This window comes from Egretta garzetta, unplaced genomic scaffold, assembly GCF_000687185.1.
Source record: "Egretta garzetta isolate BGI_Z169 unplaced genomic scaffold, ASM68718v1 scaffold7, whole genome shotgun sequence".
In the NCBI taxonomy this organism is placed as follows: Eukaryota; Metazoa; Chordata; class Aves; order Pelecaniformes; family Ardeidae; genus Egretta; species Egretta garzetta.
The window spans coordinates 1733862-1751451 of record NW_009260350.1 but is presented as its reverse complement, the minus strand read 5'-3'; the positions used below and the strand labels follow the sequence as shown (position 1 = coordinate 1751451).

General features: G+C 48.5%; 1 protein-coding gene across 2 annotated transcripts in view; it reads left to right on the top strand.

The window, feature by feature from the left end:
* Positions 1-17046, top strand: part of TBX5 (T-box transcription factor 5) — a 39506-nt gene extending 22460 nt beyond the window's left edge. For both annotated transcript variants that reach the window (XM_035898343.1, XM_009642847.2), the window contains 2 exons: positions 7901-8127; positions 16463-17046. In XM_035898343.1, the coding sequence (XP_035754236.1) occupies positions 7901-8127; positions 16463-17046 (811 nt within the window). The remainder of the gene's footprint in view (positions 1-7900; positions 8128-16462) is intronic.
* Positions 17047-17590: the final 544 nt, after the last annotated feature.

Genomic DNA, 17590 nt, shown 5'->3' with positions numbered 1-17590 from the left:
AAGATTACATGAGATAAAGTCCATCCTAGTAGAAAGACTTACCGTCTGGCCAGCTCTGGTGTCCTCCTTGCACGTTTGGCTGTCAGATGATGGGAGACCAGTTTGCTGGGTCCAAAATGATTTCACTCACTTCAGAGCAGGTCTTGCAGTGGGGTGAAGTAGAAGCAGATCTAGGTGCCGGTAGAGACTTGGCCCAGTGATTCATCCATTGAACACCTACCCTTGGCAAACGGTAGGGACTTGAGAGGAAGGAAGACAAAGCAGGGAAGAAAGACAATTTCCAGTGCCAACAGTGAGCTCAGAGCGAGGTCTTGGGTTCCTCGTCAAGGATTCTCCCTCCATTTCTGCTTGCCTCTGTGTGCTCTGGCCAAGCGAGAGCAACACATTGGGCTGAGTGGCCTCTGGGGACAGGAGCTTTGCAGGGTGGATGGGGATGTCTTTGTGAGTCCATGCCTCCTGGTGGCTTTCTCCTCTGCAAGGCCACTGTGTTGTTTTTTCTCCTCCTATTTCCCAGGAAAAAAGTTATTAAGTCTGTCCAGGTAGAAAACTCCATTCAGTAGTGATATTCGGCCTTTCAGCAGCAGATGATTTCATTTGAAAGGAATAGCCATGAGCTCCAGAGAGATCCAAGTTCCACTGAACACAGCCTTCTGATACATGTTAATTTTCCCCCCACTGCCTTTCTTTCCTGAGACATGTGGGACCCCTTTAGCGCTTTCTTTGGCAGGATGAGTGCTCTGGGAGAAAGGTGGTTTTTTTTTTTTTTTTTTTTTTTTCTTTTAATAGCTTTCAAGTTTCTGAGCAGGAGATTAAGTTTGTTATTTCCTTGATTTACATAAAAAAAAAAGGAAAACACACTAAAGGAAAATGTGTAGAGGGATGCGAGTTACGCAGCGTCTGTATCCTCTGCTCATGCTGCAATTGAAAAACATAAATTAGGTAAAAATTATGTAGTCATGATGCTGGGAATTTTTAGGCAAAGTATTCCTTTTGGATCTCTTGCCCCTCTGTACTGTAAAAATTCCTTTTGTCTCTGCTTAGAACTTCTGCCTGTGCCAAGGGGAATTTGGTGTGGAGAGCAACACGCAGCAGAAATCTGCAAAGGGTGAAGCTTACGCAGAGAGATGATGAGATCTGGATTGCAGATGCCAGTGTAGGACTTTGCCCCCAGTTCCCCATCCATGAGAGTCAATGGAGCTGCACCAACAAACCATAGCTGTTGGGTGATTTGGGGGGTCGCGCGCAAGTTGTAGCTTTAAGGGTTTTTTGTTTGTTTGTTTTTAAAAAATCTGTGACTGCCAAAAGACAAGGGGGGGGGAAGTGTTTGTGAGTCTGGGACTACAGCACTGTAAAAGAGCAATTCCCTTAAAGTCTTTAACCAACTTTTGCTGATCATCTGCAACTCCCATTGTCTTCAGCGGTTATTATGGGTGCTGAAGAGCTTCTGGAAATCTCAGGCCCTAGTGACTGTTCATTCAAATTAACGCAGTTTGGTCCTTGAAGCTTCTTATTGGGAAAGCTTTTGAGAGAAAAGATGATTATGTGAAAGGGTGGCTCTTAGCTCCCTTGATGGGTGTCCTGGGCCCTTTCAAAGTGAGACAAAGACCTGGAATGATCCACTTGACAAAGAAGAGTGGCAGTGTAGTTCGAAGTTATGTATATGTACTCTCCATCAAAGATCGTGAGCCATCGTTTGCTGCCTTTGGCGTTAATCCACAGTAATCTTCCTGGCTCCAAAGGAATTATTCCAAAAATGTCCTGGTGTAACCGAGAACAGAAACTGGGCCAGACGCAAAGGACACAATCAGTACCGTGATTCAGAGCTGGCTTAACAGAGAAACGGTGCATTTTGGGGTGCTGGTAGAATAAATGGATGAGCCTCTGGGCCCAAAAGGGTTGTGTATCCTGGCATGCTAACATCATGTTGGACTGATAGGCACCGGTCTGACTAATGCAAGCAGATCTCTGTCCACTGCAAACGACCTCGCTCTTTTTGCATCCTCTCATTGCATCTTTACATCCACTTCCATTTCCCATGCTCTGTCACTGAAATCTCCCAAGAGCCACATGCTGTCTGAAACATTTTCAGTGTGAGACTTAGGGTTATAACATCTGTTGGAGAGACGGTGCTTTCCTCAAGCAAACATCCGTGAGGAAATTGTCCTGGTCAAAGCCCCAGTGGAAACCTCTTTAAAAGCAGAAAGTCAGCTCAAGAAGCACAGGATAGCTGCGATCTCCATTGCCCCTGCTTCAGAGGATCTGTCTAGCAGGGTGCGACCTGCAGAAGCTCAACCCAGCATGAATGGATGCTGATGCTGTCTCTGTTGGCCAACATCCGTTCTCCATTTCCTCTCGCGTTCCTCTTACTCCAACGTGAACAGTGGTGTTTCTCTGTGGGGATCTATCTGTTTATTTGCCTGACAATGATGGCTCTAGATCTCTAGATGGTTCTTTTCGCTGATGGTCTTGAGTTTGTTGCAGTGATCTCTTTGGGCTGCGCTGCTCAGATGAGCAATGGAAGCCCTGGTTGTTAGCACAGCACGCATGCACCCAAAGCAGGGTTACTGGACCCCTTCTTGTTCTGGCAAGAAGGTCAGGACACTTGATATGTTGGTGGAGCGTGCTGCAGTGAACAGCCTCCGGTGTTTCTCTGGGGATATTTTGACTTGTATTACTGGACATCCAGCCTGGGATATTATTTTTGGGGGGGGCTTGCCTGCAGTCCCCATGCAGAGAGAGCCCATATTCGATCTGAGGTAAGACTGAAGGAAGTACTCTGTAGCTCCTCTCCCACCAAGTCCTTTCCTGCTGCAGTCTATCCACTTCAGACTCTCCAGACAGTCCCTTGAGAGTGGTGCAATTTTATTTCAATGTGCTGGAAATAAGCTGAAATGAATATGCATTAACAATTGTTTTCTTGTTTATTTTTTTTCCCGGGAGATGGTATATTTATTCCAGTCACTCTTTTCTTTTCTTTTCTTTTTTCCCCCCTAGAACTCAAAGGCCTTTGGGTTTCTATTTTCTCTTCTGGAACTGGAGTCTGATCCTGCACTGCTGTACCCACAGGTGCTGGGCACGTGGAGGGAACAGGACTGAGGGTGGCAAACATTTGTCCTTTCATAGTGACAGACCAAGGAGGAGTTAAGATCTCCTGGCAATTTGGGAAGTGTGGAGGGGAATCCCTGTGTTTGGCCACTGATATACACTTAGTCAGATTTTAGACTAGGGATTTCCATTGTTAACAAGCTCTAGACAGGGGCTTAGGGGCTTCAAAAGAGCGCTGTAAGAACATGGCAGCAGCTAACCATGGGGAAATCCTCTTCTGTATCATGCCTCATCTTGACCTCGAGCAGGTATCGGCATGATCCTCGGGGCCTGACATTTAAGAGGTCTTTTGAAGTCTTGTTACCATGGGCTATAGCAGCTCTGGAGAGCCTCAGTATATAATGCTTTGTTGCAGAAATATCGGCAGTATCTTCTAAAATAATTGGCTTAGGGCTACTAGGGGTTGGATGCTTCAATGTGGAGGCTTCCTGGTTATAAACTGTGGATCTCAAAAGAAATTTTTAACAAGGTTTTTGGCAGCTGCATTTACTAAGCGTTGGCTTTCTGTACATGAAAATACATTGAAAATTATTACCCTCTTACAGCATAGTGATAAGCAAGAAAGTGGACTGCTCTGTGAAGGCCTATATTTATAATTTTTCCACAGTTTTTATCAGTTTGCAGAGGCCAGTAAGGTTTCCAGCTCTGAGATTAAAAAACCTTCTTGAATTTACTTCTCTGAATCCTTTGATAAATATGAATTTGTGGCAGAAGTGATCTTATGGAGCTCCTAAGCCTGCCATAGGGAGAGCATCATTTGGCCAGGGGAGGGGAAAGATGTGAAAATGGGACTGGGGAATTGCTAATTGGAAATGGGACTTTGGGAATTGCTAATTCCACCTGGCAGAGGTCTGATTTTGATGGAATTGCTTGGGAAATGCAGGAAGGATTCACTTGTAAATCTGGATCTGTAGGGTCGGGGTTATACGATGAGTTCTAAAGAGGAATACGTGTGCTATAAGGAAAGAGCGATGCAGAGCCAGTGTCCGATCGTATGGGTCTGGGAAACATCTAGCCAGGTGGGAGTTGAAAACTGAAGCCAGACTTCAGGACCAAGTGCCTTCACTATAGACTTGGACCTCATCCCTGATTTCTTCCCCCAAGCTTTAATGCAAATCAATGTTCTCTCCTGGTGGCCCTTGGGCTGGGAGCCTGGCGGTGCAGCGACTGTACCGCGCCTTGCGCAACGCGGCTCCCCGCTTCCTTCCAGTCCCCCTCTGCTATTGTAATAGACCTACTATGGTAACCGAATATTCATCATTAGCCTCCAACAGACTTTAAATAGACCAATGACAGCTTCCTTCCTTGTAAATTCTTTCCCTGACCAACTTTATTTTTTTTTTCCCCCCTCTTAATTTTACAATCTCTAATGCAAAAAAAATGTAGTCCATTAGCACCCCGTGTAAAACTGTAACTCGCGTTCTGGCCCAGCAACAACAGCCTCTTCCTTGCCGGGTGGACAATTTCCTACATTGCCAGCGTAAGTCAGACTTGAACACATTTTTTTTTTTTTTCCCCCCTCCCTACTTCACTGCAATTTTTTTGGACAGCAAAATTTCTGGACACACCAGTCATTTTGTGCCAGCGCTGAACAAAACCTTTCATTCCATTAAACTGTGGCCCAGGATTACCAACCAGCTCTTTGGGGAATAGTAACTTTTAGGCCCTGGAAAAAAAAAAAAGAGAATCTGATACATTTTTTCAAGACTGAAGCACAACTAAAATGGTGGCGCACAAAACTAAAACCTGCTCACTGCCTGTTGAGTGGGCTTAGGAAACAGTCTAAAGGTTTCAAGGTGACTGTGGCTTTACCAGGTACCAAAGATATGTCTTTATTAGAGCTCAGCTTCTATAAGCAAGAAAAAGGTAGAAATACAGAGATAATGGCCTTTGCGTATAGGAAAATTGCAAAGTGAAAGAAAGGGAATATTTTGGATATTTAGTTAGAAAATACTTTCCTTCCCCTCCCTCCTCAAATAGCTGATTTTTTGGCAAAAATAGCACCCAGCATGTTTTGACTGAAATGGAAATATTTCAGTCTGGAGAGAAGTCGTTGAGATACCTCCTGGGAACTGCTGTTTGGAAACTTGGTGTCTCCAACCTGTTCCCTCTCCAGCGTGACTCCCTGTTCCCGCCGCATCTCCTGCAGGGCACCATGGTCCTCTCTTATGGCCATGGAGGCTGTTGTGTCCCCTGGGAGTTGCGGTCTGAAAGGAATTTGGGCCTTAGTGCACAACGGGAGTGGGGGATCCTGACATCACCTGTGCTGATGCTTCAGGGTAAAAATATTGCTGTTTCAGGCACACAGCTCCTTTATGGAAAAGAAATATTTTTTAACAAGAAAAACCAATCGTCTTGTTAATTTTTTCCCTTCTCAGCTCTCCAGTGAGACAGAGAAAGTGTAGATTTAAGCGAGGAGCGTCTGGGGTGGGGATGGCTTCTTAATGTTTGTGTGGTGCCTTGCACGGTGAAGGTCTGACTGTTGGTGGGGTCCCTGTGAACTACCCTGCGAATTTACTGTAAGAAAACCCTGTTCAGTTCTAATTCCATGTGTGAGTGGGGAGAAGATGATGATCCCAAAGGGACATCCAATTCTTCCCCCACCGAAGCAGGGAGAAACTGTGACAGCAGCCATCTCTACACCTTCCAAATGACATGATATGGCATCATGCCATGGTATGTCCCTCCTCTTTCTCCAGCGTAGCTCACAGGTACCCTGCTGGGGGAAAAAAAAAAAGGAGGCTTTCTCATTTCTTGGGGGGATGTGAGGGGGTGGTGGTGGAGCTGAAGAAGAAGGAACCAGCAAATCCACGCAGCAGCCTCTCATTAGGGAGGAGAGCTAAGGGCAATGTCCATATGTCACCTCCTTACAGCTTGTCTCCTTGGAAGGGAAACGTGGTGGGGATGCAGCTTTGGGGTGTCATGCTGGTACTATTTCCATAAGGATCCCTGTGTGAAGGTGGAGCACAGCAGGAGCAGGCAGCTCAAAACTGGGACCTGGTGGGGCTGGGAGACCCCTTAGAACCTAGACGGTTTGAAGGCCATAGCTCTTGGCCTTCCTGAAGAGCTATCAAAGCTGCCCTCCAGGAGGAACTCCTGGGGTGGAAATGCTGGTGCTGGGTGTCCAGAGGTCCTCTGAAGCTCACCACATACCCCAGAATCTAATCTATTGCTGTCCTGTGTATCTGAGGGATAAGTCTCTGCTTCCTCCCAGCCCATCTCTCTGTTGTTTCTCATGCACTTCCCAGACTTCAGTTCTGGGTAAAAGCTGCCTGGTCAGCCAGCCCAAGTGGGTGGAAAGCCATGCTCCTGCCAGCCCTGTGGGGAGGAGCTTCTGGGCTTCCAGGGGAAAAAAACCCCACCTTTGGAATAGGCTCTGCTTGGCAAACCACCAGTGCCCGGGGTTTGGAAAGCTTCTATGGCACAATGAGAAACATTTATTTGGTTTTGAGCTCCTGGGTGAGTTTCCCCTCCATTAAAGCTTGGTTGCTGATATTTCTGGCAGCCACCACAGCAGTGGTTTGGATGAAAGCTCCCTGCTGTGAGTAGGTCTATATAATTGGTATTGTTAAATTTTGTAAATAAGTTCTGAGCTGCTGCAGTGATAGGCCCTCTCTAAGGGGTGTGGTTGGAGATTTGGTGCTCCTTCTCCATGTGTAAATGGCCAGGGGAGCTTCTTGATGGGATTTAAGGATCTGTCCTTGCTCCAGCATAATGATTTTGGGCAGGTGAGTAGGATATCTCAAAGCCAGCTTGGTCCAATGGTTATAGCCTCAAAAGAAAGCTTGTGTTGGAATCTAAGCTCTGGTTCATGGCTGCTCTGAGCCTGGTGGCACTTTGCGAGGTGCTGCTGCATCACCTGATCTTTATGCATTTTAGCAAGTCCTTGGGTTCAGGGAGCACCCAGCTGTCTTGGAGACAGCCCAGGAGGGCGCTTGCACCTCACCTGAAGTCTCTGAGACCCTCTGCTCAGCTTCAGTTCTTCCCCCTGCGGAGCAGGGATAATCTTGTCCAGCCACATTGCTGATGTGTTTGGAGAAATGTCTCCAAACCACACTGTAGGGTCTTGTAGGAGAAGAGATTTCCAGCCAGTGTTGGCAAAGCATCCCTGCTTCAAACCAGATTTCAGAGCAAGGGAACAAAGCAGACTTTCCATCAGTGCTCATCCTCCTGGCCTGGCTCTGCTGAGGCGTGTGGCTCTGGCCTCCACCAAGTTTTGGTGATTTCTTTCTTTCTCTTTTCTGAGTGGTACAAAGTGGAGTTTGTCCTCTGGTCCAGGGATTCCCCATCCAGGACAGCCAGGCCGGCGGATCCTGGGGAAAAGGAATGGGGACAACTACCACAAGGAGAAAAAGCAGACCTAAATATTTAATCCATCTCCGAGTCAGCTTGGTAGAAATGAGGCTTTTATTTACATGCATGTGCACATCCACATATACAATACAAACATGAAATAACTTATAAATGCTATCATAATATGTAAACATAAATCTTGGGTATTTTGCTATAACTGCATATATCTATTTGATGCATAGGTGTAAAATAAAGTGGTAGAAGAGGCATGAATCTAAAGGGAAAGATACTAAAAGGAAAGTGAAATAGAAGAGAGGGCTGCATCGATAACATGTGACGGGGCTGCAGTCTCCTGGGAGGGACGCCTCTGTTTCCCTGAAAGTTGAACCAAACGCTGTGACACTAATGTGCTGCCTTAATTTATTAATTCACTGATCTATTTATTAATTGATTGCTTTTCTGCCTTGGTTTTTTTGTTGTTTGTTTGTTTCTTTGCTTTTAGTAAAGAGTACCCGGTTGTTCCCAGGAGCACAGTGAGACAAAAAGTGTCCTCGAATCACAGCCCCTTCAGTGGTGAGACCAGGGTCCTTTCTGCCTCCTCCAACCTGGGCTCCCAGTACCAGTGCGAGAACGGGGTGTCGAGCACCTCCCAGGACCTGCTACCGCCTGCCAACCCCTACCCGATCTCCCAGGAGCACAGCCAGATCTACCACTGCACCAAGAGAAAAGGTCAGGCCTTGGCTGCTCCCTGCTCAACGCTTGCTACATGGCTTTTCCCTTCCTAACGTGACTGTCAGCATTGTTTTCTGATGTTTCCCCCTACCCGCAGGCTGGACAGCCCCAGCCTGCTTTACAGTGATGCTGGAGGGTGAGCAAAGGATGGCGGTTGTGTGCTGGAGGTGGGCAGTTCCCCCAGGCTGGGCTGGGAAAATCTTCTCACCGGTGCTAGCCCAAAACCCCATCTCCGCCGCTGGGCTGGGAGCGAGCTGTTTGGAGGGGTGGCAGCACCTTTTGCCCACGTTGAATCCACATTCAGTAAGATAGCTGGTGCTGGAGATAAAGATGGCTTATCTGTCTCCATAGCCCCTCCGACCCGGTTAATCTCCAAGTGGAGATACCTTGACAGCTTGGATTTTGCACAGTTTTCAACTAAGAGTCTCATGGTTGGGAGACAGTTGTCTGTATGCAGAAAGCATTTCCTCTTAAATGCTCGGTCTAATGGCCGGGTCGTGGGATTGAAAACCATGATATCCATGTTCGTTCCCCTCTGGTGCGACTGACCTGCTTTGACAGAGCTCGAGGGGTCAAACTGTGAGGGCTTTACACTGACTGCTCAGCTCGTCCTGGCGTGAAGAGCCCCACGGTATCCCTGGGATAATTGTTCTCGGGCAGGACCGAGCAGTTTGCAGTCTCTCCCTTCCTCTCCCAAAGCAATGGGAATGATGAGGTGCAGAAACACTTGCAGGACACGGACCGCAAAAACCTCAGATCAGCTCCACCCCAGACATTCAGAAGAAAATAGGGAATTTCCAGGGCTGAATGCAACCCTCTGGGTATGCAGGAGATGGTTTCTGCCTACCCCTGTTCCCTTTGTTTAGGATTTAATCTATGGTGCATGGAAAAAGGTAAAAGGAGTCAGCATGCACCAAGAATATCTCCAGCCCGGTAGCCTCTCCCCACAGCAGAGCCCTTCCCGCTTCCCTGCGCGGTCCTATCAGTCGCCCATATGTCATTATTTTTAGTAACGTAACCCCTGGGTCTCTGGGATGTGCTGCGTAGACACAGTCTAAGGTAGCGGATGCAGGGAAGTTCTGGCAGATGAGGCAGGAGGGCGGTGGAAATCTCTCTCATCCGTGGTGAATCCCCTGAACATTGTAACATCACGTGTGTTGTGTACAAGTATATATGCAAACCAAAAAAAAGTTGATAAATCTTAATATTTTCCTGATGCAAGATCGAGCCAAATGGTGGAAAACAGAGGTGTCATATTCTGACCCCTCCAGCCGAGCAGGCAACCCTCGTGCTTGTATCGAGTGCATCAAAGCCGTGACAGGAAAAGGTGATTGTTAGATGTGAACTAGCTTTAAGGTAGGGAATAAGGAGTTGCAGTGGTCTCCCAGAGTGTCCCCTAAAGCCAGAGGTGGGGTGTGTGGCCCTTGCTACCCCCATGCTGGTGTGGGACTGGGGGTGGCAAAGCTTTGGGACACACCTGGGTTGCTGCAAAGCCCTGCTGTTGGTGGTAGAAAGGCAGGTTCCATTTGCCTTTGGTGTTCCTCAGCCTGGGATCCGTTCTTGGTGCTCCTTTGCCCTGGGAGCTGAGCTTTCACCGCTCCTCCTCTCCTTCGCAAAACCTAACCTAAACAAGCTGGCCCAAATGGCAACAAACCCTTTCGACGATCTCCAACTGCTGCATGTCCCCACACCGCAGGGCAATTCATCATTCGCCTCCACATTGTAACGTGATAAGGAATCAACAGAGGTTTCCTTCCAGTTTTGGGATTCCCGCTAAGTGGTGTCTCCATGGGTGGTTTCCCTCAATCCCCCAATTATCTCACTTCCTCTTATTGTCACAAAAGAGACGACTATCTGCCCTGTAATAAGCTCTCCGGCCCCTTTTGGCCTGCGTGGCTCTTGTGAAAGTGCAGGAGACTGGCAAAGCCAGCCCTTGTCTGTACGGCTGATGGCCCCTCATTATCTCTACGATGGCTTGAGTGGCACAAGCAGTTAAGGGCCTTTTATCAAAGCCGCCAAATACTTTAATCAAAGAGAAGCAGTGTCCTGTCCGATACCACCGGCTTCTTCCGTGAAGCTGTATGTCTCAGGAGCCTGAGTCTCTGCTTGCCTCCCTGTGCCTTTTTTCCCCTCCCCATGCATCTAGCAAATCGAAAACAGCCACCAGGGCTTAAAGAAATGAAGCACAAAGTTAATGGGAAACAGAGAGCCGACATAAGCTGCCAAGCAACTCTTTGCAAAGTGAAATTAATTTTAAAAAAAGAGTCACTAGAGATGAGCAATTCTGTTCAGATAAATGAGAACGTGATTCAAGGTTTCATCTCAAACCCGGACTGAGCACGACGCTTTCTTCTAGCACGGAGCAAGGATCTTTACTGAACTTGGGAAAATAACCTTACCTATAATATTCCTCTTTTTCTTCCTTTTCCAGCTTCTCCTTTCTAAGTGAAATATTAAGCTTTCCCTCACAGCTCTCCTGCTTTCCCGCATAAGCTTGAACAAGCCTCACCACCTAAGAAAACATGAAAGCAAGAGCGTGTTCACTCCCAATGCACCTCTGTCCATTTTCTGGACTGGAAGTATTATTGCTTTCATTGGATCACCAGCTCCTCAGACATTGACTCCTCCTCCGTCAGTTTAGGGTTTATCTCAAATGGATTATTTCCTTTTCTCAAGGCTGCGGTTATGGATAAGTGCTCGCAGGGGCAGAGGGCAATTCGGCTGGGTTTGAGACCAACTGGTGTCTGTATCTTCTGTAGCAAATACCACCACTGTTTTCCGAGATAGTCTCTCAGATATGGCTCCTTCCAGCTTTTGACATCTCATGATGTTTCTCTGTATCTTTTTTAATCAGGAGGTCAAGTCTTGGCTTAGGCTCAGTTAAGACTAGGTCTGTATTTGAGCAACTCAAAGGCACCTTATTCGACATCTACTTCCTTGGTGACCTGAGACAAAGATTGAGTTCTGTGGTTGACAGTGTTGTTCTTAGCTGTCAAGCCAAGATGGATTCACTCTGGAGATCTGATATGGAGTTACATTAGGGGAGAGCAGCAGGGCTGTGAGGGAATGTTATCTCTGAAGGCTCCTCTGTTTCAGGGAGCTGATGCTCCTCTGGGTGAGGAAGGAAGGGAGGACATGTCCCAGAGCCCCAAAGCTGGCAATTCCTGGTGCCTGGGTGGGAGCACAGGGTTGCAGCATTGGGAAGGATCCCAATGTGGTGCAATGGGGTTGCTGCTTCAGGCACCTTCTGAACATGCTGAAGGCTGGGGTACGGCAGTCCTTGAGGCGATAATAATCCTGTGCTGTATCCCAGCTCCACACTGAGATTGCTTGTGGCATTTCACAAAGAGACTGGTCTTAAGAGGATGGAATAACTCCAATCTTGTATCCTACTGAGGCGTGGCTTCAGTTCTTGATGTGGATTTTTAGGTTGCAACAAAGACCCGTTAGGGCTTTGCCTTTTTTCTGGTTGTTCTCCACCTCTCCCTCTCTCATTGTTATACTTGGAGAAGCCCAAAAGGACTTACCAGCAGGCAGCTTGCTTTCTGTCTTTCATTTTAGCCCCATGTCCCAATTAGGGCACTGGGGCTTGTTTTCCCTTGTGTTATCCTCCTCCCTCAGCCTTCCCGTGAACTAAAAAGCCATCCCTCTAAACCTCTGCTCCCTCCCAGCCTTACACAATCTCAACCACTTGGCAGATTTCTGGGATGCTTCTGCTGCTGAACAGGAGGCGACTGGAACAACCTCTCCCTGGGGAGGTTATAAAAGTTGTCATGTTGGCACTCTGAGGGAGAAGAGGGATGTGGCAGAATCCACTGGCTCCAACCAGCAAGGACCGTATCCTCTAGCCACCTAGGCTGGACACGACTCTGCCCGTGGGGAAGAATATATCTTTCATCTCCTTCTTGCTCTGCTGAGGTTGGTGGAGATAAAGCAATACCTTTCCCCCTTCTCCACAAGAACAGGCACTGTTAAGGTGGATGGATCTCTTCGTTGATTGAACTGATTTCTCCCTCATCGCACCCAGCGTTTCTTTCACTCAAAGAATCTGTAGGACAGAAGTCAGGTATGGGATGTCCTCTTGGAAGACATGCTGCTCGTCCTGCCTATGTTAGGAGATGCAATGAGTTGGCCAAGGCTTGAGCTATGCTGCAGCCAGAGGTGTTTGCAGCTTGGGTAGATACAGTGGAGCCCAGAGCAAGGTGGCTGCTGAGGCACTGAGGGTGAAGAGCCTGCCTGTATGGTGGGGAGATACTCAGGGGGCTGGTGTGCACCCAGCTTTTGCTGGGTGGACACATTGCTTATGGCGCTGTAGTTTCAGCAGCTTCATGGAAGCATCTGTCTCTCCCACCAGGATGTGCCTATGCAGGCAGTGCTGGCAGCTCACTGCCTCTGGAAGAGGTTCCAGCTTTGGGTGTTGGATTGTCTCTGCCCCACAACCCCTTCCGTCGTGCTCCCCTGCAATGCAACGCAGCCATACTGCAAACTGAGCAGCTGCTGGAATAACCAGCGTGTCTTCGGTTTCACGCCCTAGGCTGTACGTCTGCTTTGCCCTTTAGGGGGGCTCATTTTAGTCGAATCTGCCTTTTTCTGTTCTCCTTTGACAACCCTTGCTGGTTTTGCACACTGTGATGGCTATTCTGGCTCATGCTAGATTCATTCTAGAAACCAGGCTGGATAAAATGATAGTGTTCGTGATTCACCCATTGCATCTTCCTCACAAAATCAGGATGAACCTACTGTAATGCCCTGCAAGTGCGGGTGAGCTTTAAAAACTAAACCAGTGGGTGCTGTTCTTCATTGTCCTCTGTCCCAGGGAGCTGGCTGTCAGGAATTAGAAGGGAGCTCCCCTGACTTACACCAGGGGAAGAGGTGTGCCCAGCACACCCTGAAGCCCAGAGATTTTACATGTTTGCATTTCATTCTGGATGGCCCTAATCTTGGAATTGGGAAAATTCCATTTAAAAAGCCATTTGTGTGGTTTTTACAACCCAGCTGGAAGTAGTAAATACCGGAAATCTTGGAACTGCTTATGCTCTCACTCAAGCTCCTTCATTAGATAGATCATCAAATTCCTTGTGAGAGAGCCAGTTTCCACCCCATTCTGCAGGCTCCGTTTTCCTTGGATCCACTTTGGAGCAGCTTCTCCCAAACTCTGGCAGCTTCCCCTGCTTGGCAGAACCTTTTGCTTTTTGAGGTTTGCACAGTATCGAGGGGCTGGTCACAAAAGCTGATCACCACTCTTGGCGTCCATTCTTGGCTCCCAGGAGTGGAGGATGGTCAGCATCTCCCAGGATGGTAGCATCTCCCAGAGTTGCCCAGCACCTCCTAGGGCTCAGTGACAACAGGAAAAGGACAATGAAGTGCTATCAGGGAACCAACATCAAGAACCAAACACAGAGCAGACCAGACGGTTATCTTCTGTGTCCTGCTTACACTGATGCTGAGGAGGTGAGAGGACCTTCAGGATTATGGCCCTGGGACACACTGTCCAGGCTCCAGAGCAGGTGGAGAGGACTTCAGACTGCAGCCTTCAGCATTGCGTGAGAGCTCTGCTTGACTTGTCCTCCTCTTGCCAGTCTTTTACTTGAAGATGTCCCCTTCCCACCACACCATGGGGATGTGCTTCACCTGTGCTGGCTCTGGTCTCCCCAGGGAGTGGTGGGACAAAGCCAGATCAGACTAGAGAGCCTGGAGCAGTGTAAATTCATCAGCTGGCACCAGCTGAGGACCTCTGGACTGCATCCTGCCATTTGATGATGAAGATGGACCCTTCTCTTCCCTCTCCAGCATTTGAGGTTACACAGATGGGGAAAATCATCAGGAGGAGGGGCCAGAAGACAGGCAGAAGCCGTTAGGGTAGGCTGTAGTCCTTTGTTAGCCACTGCGTCCTCTTCTGAGATGGATGGGGACATCATAAAATCTGGTGTGATGGTGCCCTTTCCACAGATGACATCAGTGAGCCTGGCACAAGAGGCCAGTGAGAACTTATGGAAGAGATGGCACCTATCAGGATTTCACTGAAATGCTGGTGTTTTTTGTTTTTCTCTCTTCACCTGCAATGAATTCTGGAAGCGGATCCGTAACTGCGGCTCTGCCTGGCTGGACTGTGGCAGGCAGCGAAACGTCTGGGCTAAATGGAAAAATCAGCAACTTCAGGTTGTAAGTCAGGCGCGTTTTTGCACAACAGAAAAACAGTGTTTGACTGGTTTGTGTTGTATACTGAAAAAAAAATAAAATAAAGTCAACAGTCAAACCCCAAGCCAATGATTTTTGATGCCAGCAGAGTAATGCAAGTTTAATGCTGAAAACTTTATTAGCAGAACAATGCTTCGTTTTACAAGACATTGTTTTTCCACCCTAGTGTTCTTATTACTCAGTGGTGGGTTAGGGATCCCGAACTTTTAGGCTGTCTGTAAGAGTCCCGGCTGTTCTACCAGGTGTCTCCTGTGATAGCCCTGTGCTCAGGAGGGAGTGTAGACCTGTGCTTCCAGCTGTTGTCTTTTAGGGTGGACTGCATCCCCTCCACTGCTCCTATGGAAAACGAACCCGATCAGGTTTAAGGGGAGTGATGCACTTTTGCATTTATTGTTTCAACTGTTTCAAAGATGCAATTGCCTTGCTCGCTTATCCCATCCAACTTTCTGTCCCCGTTTAAGAGAAGGTGGAGGAGGAAGATAATGTGATTATCAGGGCTCTGCCTTGCTGGGACTAAGGAGCCGAGTTTTGCTCTTGTCAGGACGAAAGCATTGAAGCGGGACTGTGCTCGCCAGCTGAATTTATGGCCAGCTACTATTATAAAGTCAAAGGCCACCCAGGGGAAACTCCCCAGGGCGCCTACCTTGGTACCCAATGTTTTCTGGGGTTGGTAGTCTTCTCGGCCTGACCACAGCAGTTGTTCCAGCTGGACTTGGTGGTAGGCACCTGAGCGGGGGTGATGGGTTATTTTACAAGCAGGGTGGGTGCGGCTTCCCAGAGAAAGCACCTGGCTATTTATCGCAATGAAGGTATGAGCCTGCGCGTGTTTACAAGAAGCCAAAGGTGCCCGCGTTGCCCATCTGCACCTCCTGAAGGTGAGACGTGGGCGCCCACATTAGAGCAGCCCAGCAGCAACACCTCTGGTTTAGCAAGTGAGCAAGTGCTTCTTGGGGGGCAGATGCTTTTAATCCTCCTATTTTTTCTTTTTTTGTGGAAGTGTTGTTTTTTTTATCCTTTATATTTTGGGGGTGAAGAAAATTGCAGCTCAAAACATGTTGGTTGAGAAAATCTGCAAAGGGCCATTTCTTGCAGCATTCTTTCCAATTTTACCCATGTTGAAAGGGTGCATCTGAGAGGGCTTTAAGCAAAGCGGGGCGTTTTTCTGCCTGCACCAGGAATCTTGCTCTTGAAGCAACAGCAAAGTTAATCCGGGTCAGAACAAGCTCCCCTTCCCTTGCCTCGCTGTCCTTAAAATCTCTTGGTGAAGCGCTCATCCCTGGGAACTTTGCCATCCATTCCAGCAGAGCTGGATTTCATTTGATGACCCTGCGAATGAATAAATAAGTGCATATTCATTTATTCAGTTTGCTTACCCTAGAGATTTCACCTAAATTGTTTATCTCCTTCCCTCCGCTGGCCCGGGATGCTGCAGGAAACAAAGGGCTCTGCAAGCCGTGCCTTGTTTCGAGCTGTGAAAGTTACTTTTCTTTTTTGTTGTGCTTGGCTCCAGCGCACAACCCTGCCTGGATTTATGTGCCCGGCTCCCTTGGCACAGCTAAAGACCGGGGTTGTAAAACTCCAAATCTGATTCTCTCGACTGTGCCATCGCTGATGGTCTCCCAGGGGAATTTTTATTGTGATCTCCATTTTTGTCTCATTTATCGTGAAAGTGTATTGCTGTAAAGGCTTTTAGTTAACAGCATGGGCTCTGAGCCTCTCAGCTGGGAGCGGGGGCCTCTGTCCGGTGCGCTGTATCCGCAGGTAGATGTGGCTCCTCTGGTCGAAGCACTGGCAGCAGAAAGGACAGGAGGGGTGTGGGGGTGTGCATGGGTTATCACCAGGCAAACTCAGCCTCTGGATCCCCTCCAGCATCTTGTAGCCCTGCTTTTCCCCCCAGAGCTCCTAGCTAATCCCTTCCCAGCCCAGCAGACAGGGCCAAGTGCAAGACTTGGTTTCAGTAGGATCTATTCAGATTGATTCCAAGGAAGGGATCTGGATTTGCACTGACATAACCAAGAGAAGTGTCTGGATCAGCTCTGTGCAGGCTGTGTCCTTGGACAAGGATTGCGGAGCGGGAGGTTCAGCCGAGGGCATGGTATTGTTGTTTGCTACCAGGAGTTTTCTCTCCCAACAGATGAGGAATGTTCCACCACCGAGCATCCCTACAAGAAGCCCTACATGGAAACTTCTCCAGCAGAAGAGGATCCTTTCTACAGGTCCAGTTACCCCCAGCAGCAGGGACTGAACACTTCATACAGGACTGAATCAGCCCAGCGCCAAGCATGTATGTATGCCAGCTCCGCTCCCCCCACGGACCCTGTGCCCAGCCTGGAAGACATCAGCTGTAACACGTGGCCGAGTGTGCCATCCTACAGCAGTTGCACAGTGTCTGCCATGCAGCCGATGGACAGGTTACCCTACCAGCATTTCTCTGCCCACTTCACCTCGGGGCCGCTGATGCCCCGGCTCAGCAGCGTGGCCAACCATACCTCTCCCCAAATAGGAGATACCCATAGCATGTTTCAGCACCAAACCTCGGTTTCTCACCAACCCATCGTCCGGCAGTGTGGACCTCAAACCGGCATCCAGTCCCCCCCCAGCAGCTTACAGCCGGCAGAGTTCCTGTATTCCCACGGCGTGCCTCGAACCCTTTCCCCCCACCAGTACCACTCTGTCCACGGCGTGGGCATGGTGCCAGAGTGGAGCGAGAACAGCTAACGAGGCGGCCAGGGAAGCGCGAGAGCGTTAGCTGGGGGGGGGGGAGGGGGGAAAGGAAAAAAAAAAAAAGGGAAAAGGATAAAAGGAAAAAATACCCTGTCGATAATAAAAGCGAGAGTATTTTGCAAGACTGCTTTAACTGAATGTTCACCGATAGCACTCGAGAGGGATGGACACTGATTGAAACCACAGATGAAATAGTCATCGGCCTCGGTGTGACTGGCTCCCCCCCTCCCCTCCCCTTTTTCTTTTGTTTCAAAAGAAAAAATCAACAGATCGGCTCACTCTGCCCCCGCCACCGTCCCCACCCAGTTTGTGTTGCTGCCACCGCCAGCCCCGCGCCCTCGTCCCCCCCTGCCCTCCCGCTCTTTTTGTTCTCCAGGGGACACGAAACTCCTGCTGCCTTTCTCAACACAGCCAGAGTGCTTGAACGAAAACAACTAGGATGTTACTTCTTTTTTTTTTTTTTTTTTTATTAATATTATTGTTACTTTTCAACAGAAAGGGGTATTATGAACCCACAAATAAGAAAAGCAGGTACCTA